This window comes from Nicotiana tabacum, chromosome 14 (assembly GCF_000715075.1).
Source record: "Nicotiana tabacum cultivar K326 chromosome 14, ASM71507v2, whole genome shotgun sequence".
NCBI lineage: Eukaryota > Viridiplantae > Streptophyta > Magnoliopsida > Solanales > Solanaceae > Nicotiana > Nicotiana tabacum.
In genome coordinates, this window is record NC_134093.1 from 108,638,556 (window position 1) to 108,653,641 (window position 15,086).

Consider the following 15,086-nt stretch of genomic DNA (forward strand, 5'->3'; position numbering starts at 1 on the left):
AAATGTTCTCTTCAGCTATGCATGAATCTAATTGTCATTAACATGAGTTGCTCGAGAAGGCTAGTAAAGCCTTTGTTTCACCCCAAACTTTTGGGGCTCAAAAGTACTTTTTAATAGATTTTACATTATTTTGGCTTAGATAATATTAAAATTCGTAGAAAAAAAATACAAAATATTTATTAAGAATGATTGAAAGACCGTCTACTTTTTTATAGTAAAATATTTTAGAATCTGAATTAAGCTACTCAAATCGTCAAATTACTAATATATTTTACAATAAGATCCAAGATAACGAATTGTAAACACATGGCTAACATCTTATTAACTTGGATTAACCATCACAATATGAACTTAATATTACTATTAGATGTTTGTTGTGAACGTAAAGCCTTTATATCTTATAAAAAATACTAAGTTATAAAAAAAATACATTAAATATGAAAGCCCTCTTATTTAAATTTGACTTTAGGCCACTAGTTTGTTGAACTGCAATTATTGACATACATAATTCTTGTCCATGTTCATCAATTTTTGACATATTAAAATAGCTAAGCAAAACATGAATCCTCTTTGAAAGACATGAACTTTATAAACAATGAACAAAATAAACAAGAAATAACCATGGCCAAGTAAACATATAACTTGATAGTCCAAACTGCAAAAACAAGTTCCCTCTCTTCTATACCAATTGTAGAGTATTTGACCTTTTTTATCCCGTTGTTTTATCTCAACTTTCACTACATCCTAATAATATCCCACTTAATTAAAAACATTCCTTAAGTTTTTCAAACTTAACCGAGAACATCCTTTCGTTAACTTTTCCATTACTTTCTAACGGAGCTTTCTTTTTCTCATGTGCATTGCTTCTTCTTCATTTTTTTTTCCCGATAATTTCCAGCAAGCTGACAAGCTCTTTAAAAAATAGAAATAATTGACTACCGACATCAAACCAGCAACACACCTTCTCCAAAAATTTCTCATTCTTTTTAAGTTCAAAACCTCACGGATTCAACACATATCACTAGATTCCTCATATGCAAGGTTAGCCCATGTGTGTGAGAGAGAGTAAGGTTTTTTTCCCTTTTTGGGAGGAGGGGGAGGGGGGATGAAGAATCACAGGGAGTGAATGAAGGAGAACAACAAGAACCTGCAGGAAAGATAATATGAAATTTGATCTTTAGTTTCAATAATTTAAGTTAATATCTTTTCTCTTATTTTATTAATGAGTTAGTTTCTTCAATAAGAATATAAATATCTTAGTGGAGTAATTAGTTTTGGGTGAGTATAAAATATAAAGCATTTCACGGACAATTAGTTTGGCAATCTGCAGATGAAAATAAGAGTCGTTCTCTATAAATCTGACAGCATTTGTGATGCAAGAATGCTTCAGATACAGAATTTCAAAAAAGCTTTCTACAGTGGAAAACATGAAGTGCACGTGAGAAAAAGAAAGCTCTCTTAGAAAGTGATGAAAAAGATAACGGAAGGTTGTTCTTGATTAAGTTTGGAAAGCTTAAGGGATGTTTTCGGTTAAGTGGTATATTATAAGGATGTAGTGGAAGGTGAGGTGAAACAACAGGGATAAAAAAGGTCAAAAACTCCAAATTGTATACCCAACCCTTTTCCCCTGTACTATAAAGATGAGGAACTTCTCAAAAATGAAAAAAGAAAGTATTTAAAAGATACTATAAAGATGAGGAACTTCTCAAAAATGAAAAAAGAAAGTATTTAAAAGAACAAGTAATTTCACTTGCATGAGGATTCCAACATTGTAACACACATCCCAAAATCTAATACACATCCTAAAAGAAACATCATAAGCTTCAATGTCTTCATCTATGGACATGCAAAATAAGATCGTAAAAACTCACTGGTATTGCAAAATGTACCAGAGTTCTCCTTCAAAGAAACTATGTATGTATAACTTGTTCTCTTCTTAGGAAAAACTTGAGATGACGAGAAGAAAATGATCCAAAGTTCGTCTCCTTCAAAGCCGCGTTAATGTAAACTTCATTGTTCTAAATCTGAGAACCCAACGAAACTCCAGACTCAGCAAACCAAACAAAAGCAGTTACTTAGGAAAGATCACGACCATCTAATCTAAAAGTTTAAGGATTAAGAAAAAATATATTATTATTAACTTAATCATGTCTTCAACACGTCTTTCTTTATATACAAATCAGATTCTTTTCCACCATCAAAACACATGAAACTTCTTTTTGATAACAGGCTTCAGTAGCGAGACTCAAGCCTAGGACCCTCTCGAACAAGCAACTTATGTCTACTTGGATACCATAGTATAACCGCGCACCCATTATAGAAAAAACATTCACATATTTAATCCATTAAAAAAATCGAACACACTCATGTAAAGAGACATGTTGAACATAAATTAAGTAAATAAAAAACGTATTGTAAGCTGTTCAACGAGATGGTCACACAGTAGTATAAGAGACCCTAATTAATAAAAAGGAAGGAGAAAATGTAGGAGAAAAAGGAAAAGCCAAATGCTTTAATTTGACCTAGATCAGAGAACGGACTGAAGACTCTATATTTGAAGGATCAACATAAGTACCAGCCCAAGAAAGAGAAGGATCAACAGAATTAATCTGTTCAATCTGATTGATCTGATGGTTAGAAATGTTCCAATCCAACCTGTTTTGGTTCTCACCTTCCATTTTCACTCCTTTCAACATTATCCAATTTCCACCTTCACAACTATAAGGACACAAATCCTGGAACTTGTTATTGTTTGAAATGAAGTGTTGTTGTTGAAGATTAGAAGCTATAAGGGAGGACAAAGTAGAATTTAAGATGGGGTAACTTGAAAGATGTGAATTAGAGTTAGTAGTAGTCATAGCATCTTGGATCTGACCAGAAGAAAACCCTAGTCCAAGATTTTCAGTGTTAGAAACCCTAGAATTGAGCAATCTTGGAAATTGAGTATTAAGATCAGAAGGGTTAGTTGGAAATCCATAAAACAAATTAGGATTACTATGATTTGGGATTATAGGAGGCAGATCAATTATTTGAGGTTGATGAAAATTATGGCTAGGATTTGTAGTAGTAATATTTGGTTTCTTGATTTTCTTGTTTTTTCTACAGCCACCTCCAACTGGGACATTTCTTATGGTACCACCTCTAGTCCAATACCTTTTACAACTTTTGCAAAAGTGTCTTGGCTGAGACAAACTATAATTATTGTAGTAACAAAATTTGGTATTTGATGAATTACAACGAGGACACTTTAGGGATTGTTGCTGTTGTTGATCTTGGCTAATTGATTTCTCTATGTCCCTACTCTCATTATTCTGCAAAAAAGAGAGGAAACAAACAATAAAAGAGAAAGAAAGAAAGGTATCGAGTGATGGATTTAGGGTAAAAAAAATAGTAGAAAAACTAATGAATATTCTCTTCCAAAAGCTAAGAAACAAAAATGGGGTCAAAAGAGATAAAAGAAAAGAACCTGCTGTGGCCATATTTCATTAGTAGTGGAAGAGATTTGTACCATCTTTTCACAGTCTCCTACTAACATTTTTCTTCTTCTTCTTCTCTCTCAAAGAAAGGAATCCTTTGAAACAAAGAGTAAGCAGACAAAAGGCCGGTTGACGGGTTGAAGAAAAACTTAAGAGAGAGAAAAAGATATAAAGCAAGAGAATTTGATTTATTATTATTATTATTATTATTATTATTATTATTTATTTCCTAATTTCACGTGAAGGGTTCGGTCTAGAAGAAGCGTACGTAAGTCGATTTTTAAAGCATTTAAGTGGTATATACCGAATTTCTTTTATACTATCAAATATAATTTAAGCGTATATGAAAGTAAATAATTAGTGGAGTATTATTTTTATCAAGTTATATAGGAGTATCAATCGAAAGGGATAGTAGATATGTTGAAGAAAAATGTGGAATATGTCTTTATACCTTGAGCATATTTCTTTTGTATATATACCTACGATGTTTAATTATATTGCTCATAATCGCAATTTTTATTTTCTTTAGTACATGATGTTTCTTGGAAAAGTATGTATTCTCTAGTTGGGTTGTAAATGAGGTTGTACGCTCCTTTGGACATATCTCGTCCTTAATCCATTAACGAATCAATGTTTTCGATGAAAAAGAATATAGGAGTATCAATTGTTGTTTGTCATAAAAATATACATGTAATTATCGTAAAAGTGATTTGAATGTGTTAAAAAAATGTTTTTTACATCACTAATACAAATATCTTAAACTTATTGTTTACACAACTGTCAGTGTGTATAAGAATATTTAGACGATCAAATCGTTTACGATGTAAGTATAAGCAAAACTCTAAATTATGTTAATTAATAACCTGCTAAAAATAATAAACAGCCTATTATATTGATCGTGTAAAAACAGCCTATTATAATAATTAGTTAAATTATGTTGATAGTGTAAAAACAATATAACAATAGATACAACATAGTAAATCTTTTAGATAATGTTTGGGAAGTGATTAAAGATTTAAAGTATGGGAGACAATATTCTTTTAGTCTAATTAGAAGCTGACAGAGGAATAAAGCAGCACATGACAAATGAATCTCGAGACGTCCAAGAAAAAAAGAGAGATATTTTTTTTATAGTTTAAAGCAGAACCCAACATCAGTACACGTAAGTCTAACTCTACATTCCTTTTTTGTTGTTTATATTTAGATGGTTACACACAATCAGACAGACAATATAGAGGGAATCCCTAGAGCTCCATATCCGAGGTACAAAACATAAATACATCAAATCCCACTTACTACTCCCACAATTCACTTTTGCTCGACACATTTTAATTTTTTACTCCCCTTAATAAATAATAAATAAAGTGTATAATTTATCATGATACTCATATTAATTGATGTATATTTTATTAGATTTTAAAAAAATAATTTGAAATGAGTAATAAATACTATGTGTATAACAGGGAAAAAAATTTGTCTTCTCTTGATATGCGTAAAGTAACAAGTAAAAATGAAAATCTATTTTTGAGTATATCAGTAAAATTGAACGCACAGAATATTTCTTTATCACAAAATCACTACTCCTATTACTATAAAGTAAAGCCTAAATGTAACTATAGTTAAAGTGCAATAAAGTAACGAAATGTAATGTAGTAAGATAAATGTAACGATCGTTTTGAGTATTATAATTCTGTTCCTTTATTTACTATTCAATTTATGCTTTATAGTTGTTTTATGACTTACCGAGTTAGTTGGTTCGGGTTCGGAAGGAATTCGAAGTGAAATGAGACACTTAGTCTCATAATTAAAAATTTAAGTTAGAAAAATTGACCGGATGTGGACTTATGTGTAAACGACCTCGGATTCGAATTTTGATAATTTCAATAGTTCTGTATGGTGATTTTGGACTTAGGAGCGTGTCCGAAAAATTATTTGGAGGTCCGTAGTAGAATTAGGCTTGAAATGACGAAAGTTGAATTTTTGGAAAGTTTGACCGGGGTTTGACCTTTTGATATCGGGGGTCGAAATCCGATTATGAAAATTGAAATACCTATGTTATGTCATTTATGACTTGTGTGCAAAATTTGAGATCAATCGGACTTGATTTGATAGTTTCCGGCGTCGTTTGTGAAAACTTAAAATTTCAAAGTTAATTAGGCTTGAATTAGGGTGTGATTCGTAGTTTTAGCGTTGTTTGAGGTGATTTGAGGGTTCGACTAATTTCGTATGATATTATGGGACTTCACGATATGTTTGGTTGAGGTCCCGGGGGCCTCGGGTGAGTTTCAGGAGGTTAACAGATCATTTTTGGACTTGGCATGTTGGCTCAAGATTGCTGGTGTGTTTTTCTGGTTTCCTTCTTCGCGTTCGCGAAGGGGAATTTGAGGCAGGCAAGATTTTCCATTCGCGTTCACGAAGAGGAGCTAGCTTGTTCATCGCATTCACGATTGGGTATCGCGTTCGCGAAGGGAAAATTTTGCCTTCGCGTTCGCGAAAGGGAGCTCGCGTTCACGAGCAGTGTCTCGCGTTCGCGAAGAGTAATGTTGGGCAGCCTGATTTCGTGCTTCGCGAACGCGAGGGACCTGTCGCGTTCGCGAAGAAGAGAGGTATGGACAGAAAGTTTAAGTTCTGAAATTTTTTAACGATTTGGAGTTCGGATTGAGGCAATTTTTTGGAGGTTTTCAGAGAAAATAATGGGGTAAGTGTTCTTAACTCAATATTGGTTAAATTACCCGAATCCATGGTTGTTTTTATCATTTAATTGGTGAATTAAGTTGGAAAAGTTTGAAAATCCACTTGGATAAATTTGAGGATTTGAGAGCCGAATTGTTATCGAAATTTAGTAATTTTTGTATGGTTAGACTCGTGGTTGAATGGGCGTTCATATTTTGTAACTTTTGTCGAGTTCTGAGATGTGGGCCCCATAGGCAATTTTTGAGCTAAATTTCAGATTTTTATGAAAAACTTGCATTTTCTTATGGAATTAATTCCAATAAATTTTATTGACTGAATCGAATTATTTATGGCTAGATTCAAGATATTTGGAGGCCAATTCACGAGGAAAGGACATTGCAGAATAAGAATTTCACTGTAAGTAACCGTTTTAAATTTGGTCATGAGGGTATAAAACCCATGTGAGTGGTTTTGAGGTGACGCACATGCTAGGTGACGGGCGTGTGGGCATGCACCATAGGAATTGTAACTTGGTCAAATTCCATTGAATTGTATAGTTGAATTATTTGTTGATATCCATACATTCTCTACGTGATAGGGAAAATTGAGCTAAGACTCGTATTAAAAATCATATTTAGACATATGTTGTTAATATTGGTACCCACTGGGGTCATTTTTGTGGTTGAATAATATGTTCAAATTGTAATTTTTTACTTAGTCGTGTTTATTCATTTTATATCATACCTCAGTATCTCTTATTTTTTATTGATGCACCATATCACTATTTTTGGGTTGTTTTATCATGATTTTTGAGAGCCCGAGAGACTGGAGAGGTTGATGACTGAGTGAGGCCGAGGGCCTAATTGTGAGAATATTTATGGATCGGACTGTTTATTGATTTATGCCATGATTTGCTTGATATAGCGCTTGGGCTGAAGGAGCCCATTCGGAGTCTGTACACACCCCCAGTGAGTGCAGGTACCTACTAAGTGCGAGTGCCGAATGATGAGTGACTGTGAGGAAAGTGTGACTGTGAGGTTGGAGTGAATGGGAGGACTGAGTGAATGTTACTCTAAGAGGATGCATTGATTTCATTATTTGTTGCATTTCACCTGTCATATATCACTATTTGAAGATTTTGGAAAAATATTATTTTCAATTTCAGTCAAACTTGATATGAAATTTCAGCGAAATCTTAAATGTTGAACTTGCGAGCATGCCTACTCTTTTATATAAGAAAGTATTGTATTTGGACTTAGCTGAGATGCTCGTCACTACTTTCAGTTCTTTATTTATTATTGTTACTTACTGAGTTGGTTGTACTCATACTGCACCGTGCATTTCGTGTGCAGATCCAGGTGATCTCGGATACAGTGGGTGTTGATTCTTCCGCACAGTTAATATTTCGGAGACTTTGAGGTAGCTGCCATGTTTCGCAGACTTTGTCTCTTCTTTCTTATCTTCTTGTTCACTGTATTTGGTCTTAGACTATTATAGACCGCATTTTTTCTAGACTTGTAATATATAGATGCTCATGTACTCAGTAATATCAGGTTTTGGGAATATATTTTACCTAGTATTTGTGGGAATTTCTATTAAACTTAATTATGATATTTTCTGTATTTAAAAGAAATTGTAGTTTATTGAGGTTGTTGGCTTGCCTAGTATCGAGATAGGCGCCATCACTACGTGTGGTGGGATTTTGGATCGTGACAATAAGTGTGACCTATGTACTTATACAAGATAGTTTATATCTTGTTTGGATGGTTGTTACCTATTATATCGTATTATTACTGTAAATATAATATTTGTTTTGATTGTTTACTAAATTTTATTGTATTGTATCGTTAAATTCATCGTTTCGTAACGACGAAAAGTGTCACTTTATGGAACGACGAATTTGGTGTGGTGACATCGTTTTCTTGCTTTTTTCTCTCATCTTGACCTTCTTTATTATTAAGTAATCATATTTTATCATTTATCCTACCTTTTATATATTAATTTTACTATGTATCCTATTTTTTCTTAATAATATTGTAAGTTTATTCTTCGTATTGTTGGTGTGTGACATCATGAAACAACGATAAACGATACAATCTATCCAAACGTTATATTCATCAAACAATACAGTACAAAATAATACGATACATTATGAAATGATACGTAACAACAATCCAAACAAGTTGTTAATTAGGCAGGAATAAGTAGATGTGCTTTACTTTTACCGTCGTCGAGCATCATACAGGATGATGGATCAAGAAAAGTGACGATTTAATTAGCTAATATTACTTGCTTAATCTGAATCAGTTAATTAGCCAATTAGATAACAACAAATAAGCTTAGCAAAAAAAGATCATTAGTAATAGTATGCAGGCCCATGTGGTGGCAGCAAAGCTGCTAGGGCAAAAAGAAAGAAAAAACAACTAGGCAAATTGTTAAGGGGAACAAATGGATTTTGTAGTTTCCCAAGGGATTTTCTTATTCTCCACACATCCCACGAGATTCTACTTCTTTTTTGTTTTTTGATTTTCATTCCGTATTTAACATCGGTATTGATGCTCGATTAAATTTGATTTTTTGTCGAAAAATATTATATTAGAAGTAAATAATTTCTTAACAAAGACGATTTTATGTTCACGATTCGAATTTAAGATCTCAATTAATAATAATTGAATATTTACCAATCCACCACAACTTTTATTAGAACATGAGATTCTACTTTGCAGCTCACTCTCTTCTCTTCACCATATTTGGATCTGATTTTCATTATCCATTGTTTGGTTTATAAACCAGTTATTTATAATACAACGATTATTAAAATAATACTTAAGTTGAGATATAAGTTATTCATGTATAAATTGTATTAGTTATATGGAAAATTAAAAAGACAACCAAACAAAAGACAAACAATACAAAAGTAGTTATACTGAAATTACTTTTCTTAATCCCTCCAAACAAAGGAGTATTATTTGGACAATTATGTAAACAATGACTGATCACAAATCAATGTCGGGTCACATAACAAACGAATATTGTAGAATTACAAGAAAATTACTTTTTATTATGATCTTTATCTTCTGTACAATGTGTATATTTATATAAGTATTTGAAAGACAATAGAGGACATCTATAACTATATTTAATTAGAAGTGCTTAATTCCTATATATTTGCCCATAAGCATATGTATTTGCTCATAACTCTTTGTAGTTTGCATTTGGATAAGATAGTTCTGGAAGGTTTGAGTGCCTTGCAGCTGTATCCAAAATGCTACATGAAGTGGACCGGATTTTGGGCTGCGGTAATAGGCCAGTTCTCTATTTGAATTGGGCTCTTGACTGCCCAATTATTTATTCTTATTTGGGCTGCTAACTTTGGCCCAAATGAGTAATATACCCGATAGACACATGCATTCTAGGTCATTTGAGACTTTGCTTGGCTTTCTCTTTTCTTCGTCTTCAATTATGTATTGTCTCTTTCTTGCCCAAGGGTTTTCGGTCCAACACCCCCACTCAAGTTGGAGGGGTGAGAAAGCACACCCAACTTGGAGATGATTGAGCGGTGCAGAGGTCCAGAAAGAGATTTTGTAAATACATCTGCGAGTTGAGATATTGAAGGAACCAAAAGATAAAGAGATTAAACCGGCGAGGAACTGTTGACGGACGAAGTGACAATCAATGTCCACATGCTTCGTCCGTTCGTGGAAGACCGAGTTCTTTGCTATGTGAAGAGCTGCCTGGCTATCGGAATGAAAAGAAACTGGGGGGGGGAGGGGGGGGGGGACTGAGAGATTTGTTAGAAGGCATACAAGCCATGTGAGTTCTGCAACAACCTTCTTCATAGATCGGTACTCGGCTTCTGCAGAAGAAAGGGAGATGGAAGATTGTTTTTTTGATTTCCATGAAACAGAGGATCCTCCGAGGTTGATGTAAAATCCACTCACTAAGCGACGTGTCTCCGGACAGGATACCCAATCAAAGTCACAAAAAACGAGCAATTGTAAAGAGGGGTCTGGATTCATAAAGAGGCCAAGCCCCGGCGAAGAGAGCTGATATCGGAGACAGTGTAGACCGGCATCAAAATGAGGTTGACGCGGATTTTGCATATATTAGCTTAAATGCTGAACGGCAAAAGATAGGTCAGGGCGAGTATGGGTTAAAAAATTGAGCTTGCCCACCACTAGTCGCCTGTAGATGGTTGGATCGTGAAGAGGCTTACCAACATCGACACGAAGCTTGCAACTAGGATCTAGTGGAGATGAAGCTGGACGTGAATGAAGGACACCAAACTCAGAAAGGAGGTCTAAGGTAAACTTTCTCTGACTGATAATTAGTCCCTATTTTTCTCGTAGTATTTCCATTCCAAGAAAATAGCTTGCCTCTCCAAGATCTTTGACTTTGAATTCTGAATTGAGAAATTCCTTTAGATTAGAAAGTTCTGTAATATCATTACCCATTAGAAGTATGTTATCTACATAAACAGTAATAATAGAAATGCCGGAAGCTGTCTTTTTGAAAAATAAGGAATAGTCGTTAAGAGAGTGGGAATAGCCTTTGAAATTGAGGGCACCAGTAAGTCTTGCATACCACTAGCGCGAAGCCTGTTTAAGTCCATATAAGGACTTTTTTAATCTGCAAACATGATTAACAGAGGGTGAAGTCATTCCTGGTGGAAATCTCATGTATACCTCTTCCTGTAAATCACCACGAAGAAAAGCGTTATTGACGTCTAATTGAAAAAGTTTCCAATTCATTTTGACTGCAACTGCTAAAATACATCTAACAGTGGTCATTTTGACCACGGGACTGAAAGTCTCATTGTAGTCGATTTCTTCCCTTTGTATATCTCCGCGTACAACTAGTCGAGCCTTGAACCTTTCAATACTGCCATCAGATCTATATTTAATCTTATAAACCCATTTACATGGTAAAGATTTCTTACCTTTTGGTAATTCAACCATTTTCCAGGTTTGGTTGGCCTCCAAGGCTTGGAATTCTTTAGCTATTGCATCCTGCCAAACTGGATGTAAAACTGCCTGGGAGAAACTTGTAGGTTCAATGATGTGAGAAATAGAGGTTAAATGTGATTGATTTTTAGGGAAAAGGACTATGAAAAGCAGGGTAGCAGGTGAGACTGGTGCTGCAAAACAAAAATTTGTTTGATTAGTCAAGTACACAGCATTGCACACATAATCTGCCAGATAAGAAGGTGGATTGTGTTCCCTAGCAGATCTCCTTAATCCAGTTTTAAGGGGAATAAGAGATGGAGAAGAAGTGGTTCGGAAGATAGGGGATGAATGTGGAACTATTCTAAGTGATATTATTATAGAAGGGAGAGTAGGGCTAGGACTGGATTCTGAGGAAGAGGGGTAATCAGTCTGAGGGAAAGAGTGAGTTTGGTCTGATATAGTAGAAACCTCTTTAGGGAAAATGGGTAGTTCAGGTGTAGGAGAGGAAAAAGGGAATATATCCTCATGAAAAATTACATCTCTAGAAATGAAAATGGTTATAGATTGAAGATTCAACAATTTGTATCCTTTCTTGCCAAAAGGATATCCTATAAACACACTTTTGACTGATCTATATTTAAGCTTTGATCTATGATGAGGTAGGGTAGAGGCATAACATAGGCAACCAAAGCATTTGAAAAAAATCATAAGATGGAACTTTTCCAAAAAGAATTTCATAAGGTGTTTTGAAATTAATCACTTTGGAAGGAAATCTATTGATTAAAAAGGTAGTAGTTAACAAACAATCACCCCAATACATAGTATGGAGTTTAGACTGAAATAGTAGAGCCCTACATGTCTCTAGAAGATGTTTGTGTTTGCGTTCAACCACTCCATTTTGTTGCAGGGTAGCAATACAAGAAGTTTGATGAAGGATTCCATTAGAGGAGAAGAATTTTGAAAGAATGGATCCTGATCCTAATTCCAAAGCATTATCTGAACGAATGATTTTGACTTTTGTTGCAAACTGCCTTCCGACCATTGTTATAAAAGATTGTAAGACTAAAAAAGCATTGCTTTTTGTTCTTAAAAGGTAAGTCCAAGTTTCTATACTATAATCATCTACTATCATTAAGAAATACCTATAACTATCATGAGTTGGTACCTTGTAGGGTCCCCAGGTATCAACATGAATGAGTTGAAAGATTGAACTTGTGCTGATATTGCTTGAATGAAAAGGTAATTTTGCCTGCCTAGCTTGAGAACATATATCACAATGATAATTAAATTTGGCGAGAGAAGGAAACTGAAAACTGGATATATTTTGCATACTAGAGAGAGGCATATGTCCCAACCTTTTGTGCCATAGGCTTACATTAGAATGGACTTTAGCAGAATAAGAAACTAAATGAGAGACAAAGTCTTTCCTAAGTTTATTACAAGTCAGATAAGACTGCAAAACTGATGGACTTCCATAAACTGGTCCAGAACTAAGAGAAGCTAGATTTAAGTAGATATAGGCCTTCCTTCATTTTACCAATTACCACTGGCCTCTTCAGTGAAGGGCCCTGCAAGAATGTACCAAAAGATGAAAAAAACAAGGTACAGGTGAGTTGTTGAGTGAGTTTGTGAACTAAAATTAGGTTAAATCTGAAATCTGAAACTTATAACACATTATGTAGGAATAAATCTGGCAGAACATGCACACTACCAACTTGACTGACCTTAACTTTATAGGAATTTGGGAGATTAACATACAAAGATTTGGTTAGAGGTTTCACATTGAATAAAATGGAATACTCAAAAGTCATATATTCTGAAGCCCCTAAATCTATTATCCAGGAGGTAGAATCCATGTAAAGGAAACAAGAAAGACAATATAGGTTAGGAGTAGTGATTGTTTTACCAGCACAGTTGGCACTAGCATGTGAATCAGAAATCTGCTCACCCTGTTGGCCAACCTTCACCTGCTGAAGAAGCTGGTAGAGCTGACTTAGCTGCTCTTGAGTGATGACCTTTCCTGCTGCGTTTTCTTCCATTATGTTGATTGACTGAGTTGTGTTATCTTCATTCATTATTTCTACATTGATGTGAAGAGCTCCTTGATACCTCTTGGATTTGGTGAACTTGAAAGTGGAGGGAAACCCAATGATTCTGTAGCATTTGTCAATGGAATGTCCAGGTTTCTTGCAGTAGTTGCACATTAAGTTACGCTTCTTTCCTTCAAATGTTGCTTTGAAATTTCCTTATGCATTAGCATATTTCTGAAAAATGGGCTGCTGATTTTGTACCAGGAAAGCAATCTCGACTGGGTGTTGTGCAACATGAATTTTTCTTTGCTTCTCATCTTGAATGAGAAGAGAATAAGCTTGATTGACACTCGGAAGAGGGGTAATCATCAGAATGTTGCTCCTCACAGCTGAGTAGGCATCATTAAGCCCCATGAGAAATTGAATGAGCCTACCATCTTGAAGGGATTTCAAGGTTCTGGACTTTCCTCCACAGTTACATTCACAGGTGCAGTGTATACAAGTATTCAAGGTATCTAACTCATCCCAAATCTTTTTTACCTTTGTATAGTATCCTGCCACATCAGAGGTCCCTTGCACTAGATCACTCAACTCCTTTTGTAACTGGTAAAGTTGAGCACCATTGCATTATCCAAATCTAACCTCAAGCTCTTTCCAAATTTCATTTGCAGTTTTAGAATAAAGGACACTTTCAGCTATGTCCTTAGACAGGGAGTTCAAGAGCCATGATATAACCATATCATTGTAATGATTCCACTGTTTGAAGTCAGTGGAAGAAGAATCAAGTTCAGAATAGGTTCTATCGATAAAACCAAGCTTGTTCTTAGTAGAGAGTGCAATAACAATGGCTCTACGCCATCCTCCATATTCATTTCCATCAAAGAGTGAGTTGACAAGAACCATACCTGGTGAGTCAGATGAATGAAGATAATAGGGGTGAGAGGAGTCGATAATTACAACAGCTGGTTGAGTGGCTGTGCTACCGGCAAAAACATTGGAGGAGTTATCTATGGAATTTGTTGCCATTTGAAACAGAGAAAGAGAAGGCAGATAACTAAAAAAATGTAGGCTAAAAAATTTCAGATAGCTACTGCTCTGATATCATGTAGAATAACAAAAAAATTACTTTTTATTATGATCTTTATCTTCTGTACAATGTGTATATTTATACAAGTATTTGAAAGACAATAGAGGACAGCTACAACTATATTTAATTAGAAGTACTTAATTCCTATATATTTGCCCATAAGCACATGTATTTGCCCATAACTCTTTATAGTTTGTATTTGGATAAGATAGTTCTGGAAGGTTTGAGTGCCTTGCAGCTATATCCAAAATGCTACATGAAGTGGACCGGATTTTGGGCTGCAGTAATGGGCCCAGTTTTCTATTTGAATTGGGCTATTGACTGCCTAGTTATTTATTCTTATTTGGACTGCTAACTGTCACGACCCGAAATTCTAACCTATCGTGATGGCGCCTATCTCAGTACTAGACAAACCGACAAAATCAATAACCCACGATTTCCTTTAAATTTAAAAATATAACGTTTAATACAATACCAAAGATGTAGTAATTTCCGATACAACACTCCCAAAATCTGGTGTCACTGAGTACATGAGCATCTAATATGAGTACAAGTCTGGAAAATACGGTCTATAATAGTCTGAGACCAAATATAGTAAACAAGGAGATAGAAAAGGAGAGACAAGGTCTGCGAAACACGACAGCTACCTCATAATCTCCTGAAAATCAACCGCGCGAAAGGATCAATACCCTCTATATCCGGGAACACCTGGATCTGCACACGAAGTGTAGGATGTAGTATGAGTACAACCAACTCAGCAAGTAATAATAATAAATAAGGAATTGAAGATAGTAACAAGCTACACAGTTATGGTTCATTTCCAGTAATTCCAGCAAATAATAGACATGCTATCAAATCTGGCAGTTTAATGTCA

At 34.8% G+C, this 15,086-nt stretch overlaps 2 protein-coding genes across 2 annotated transcripts; both read right to left on the minus strand.

Moving 5' to 3' along the window:
* Positions 1–2,379: 2,379 nt before the first annotated feature.
* On the minus strand, positions 2,380–3,627 carry LOC107773567 (uncharacterized). The gene is made up of 2 exons (XM_016592968.2): positions 3,467–3,627; positions 2,380–3,311 (listed from the first exon to the last, which is right to left on the minus strand). The coding sequence occupies exons 1-2, from the start codon at positions 3,533–3,535 to the stop codon at positions 2,523–2,525; spliced, it is 858 nt and encodes a 285-aa protein (XP_016448454.1). The 5' UTR covers positions 3,536–3,627; the 3' UTR covers positions 2,380–2,522.
* A 9,714-nt stretch (positions 3,628–13,341) lies between these two features.
* LOC107773609 (uncharacterized) lies at positions 13,342–14,151 on the minus strand. The gene is made up of 2 exons (XM_016593010.1): positions 13,813–14,151; positions 13,342–13,728 (listed from the first exon to the last, which is right to left on the minus strand). The coding sequence occupies exons 1-2, from the start codon at positions 14,149–14,151 to the stop codon at positions 13,342–13,344; spliced, it is 726 nt and encodes a 241-aa protein (XP_016448496.1).
* Between the last annotated feature and the right edge of the window lie 935 nt (positions 14,152–15,086).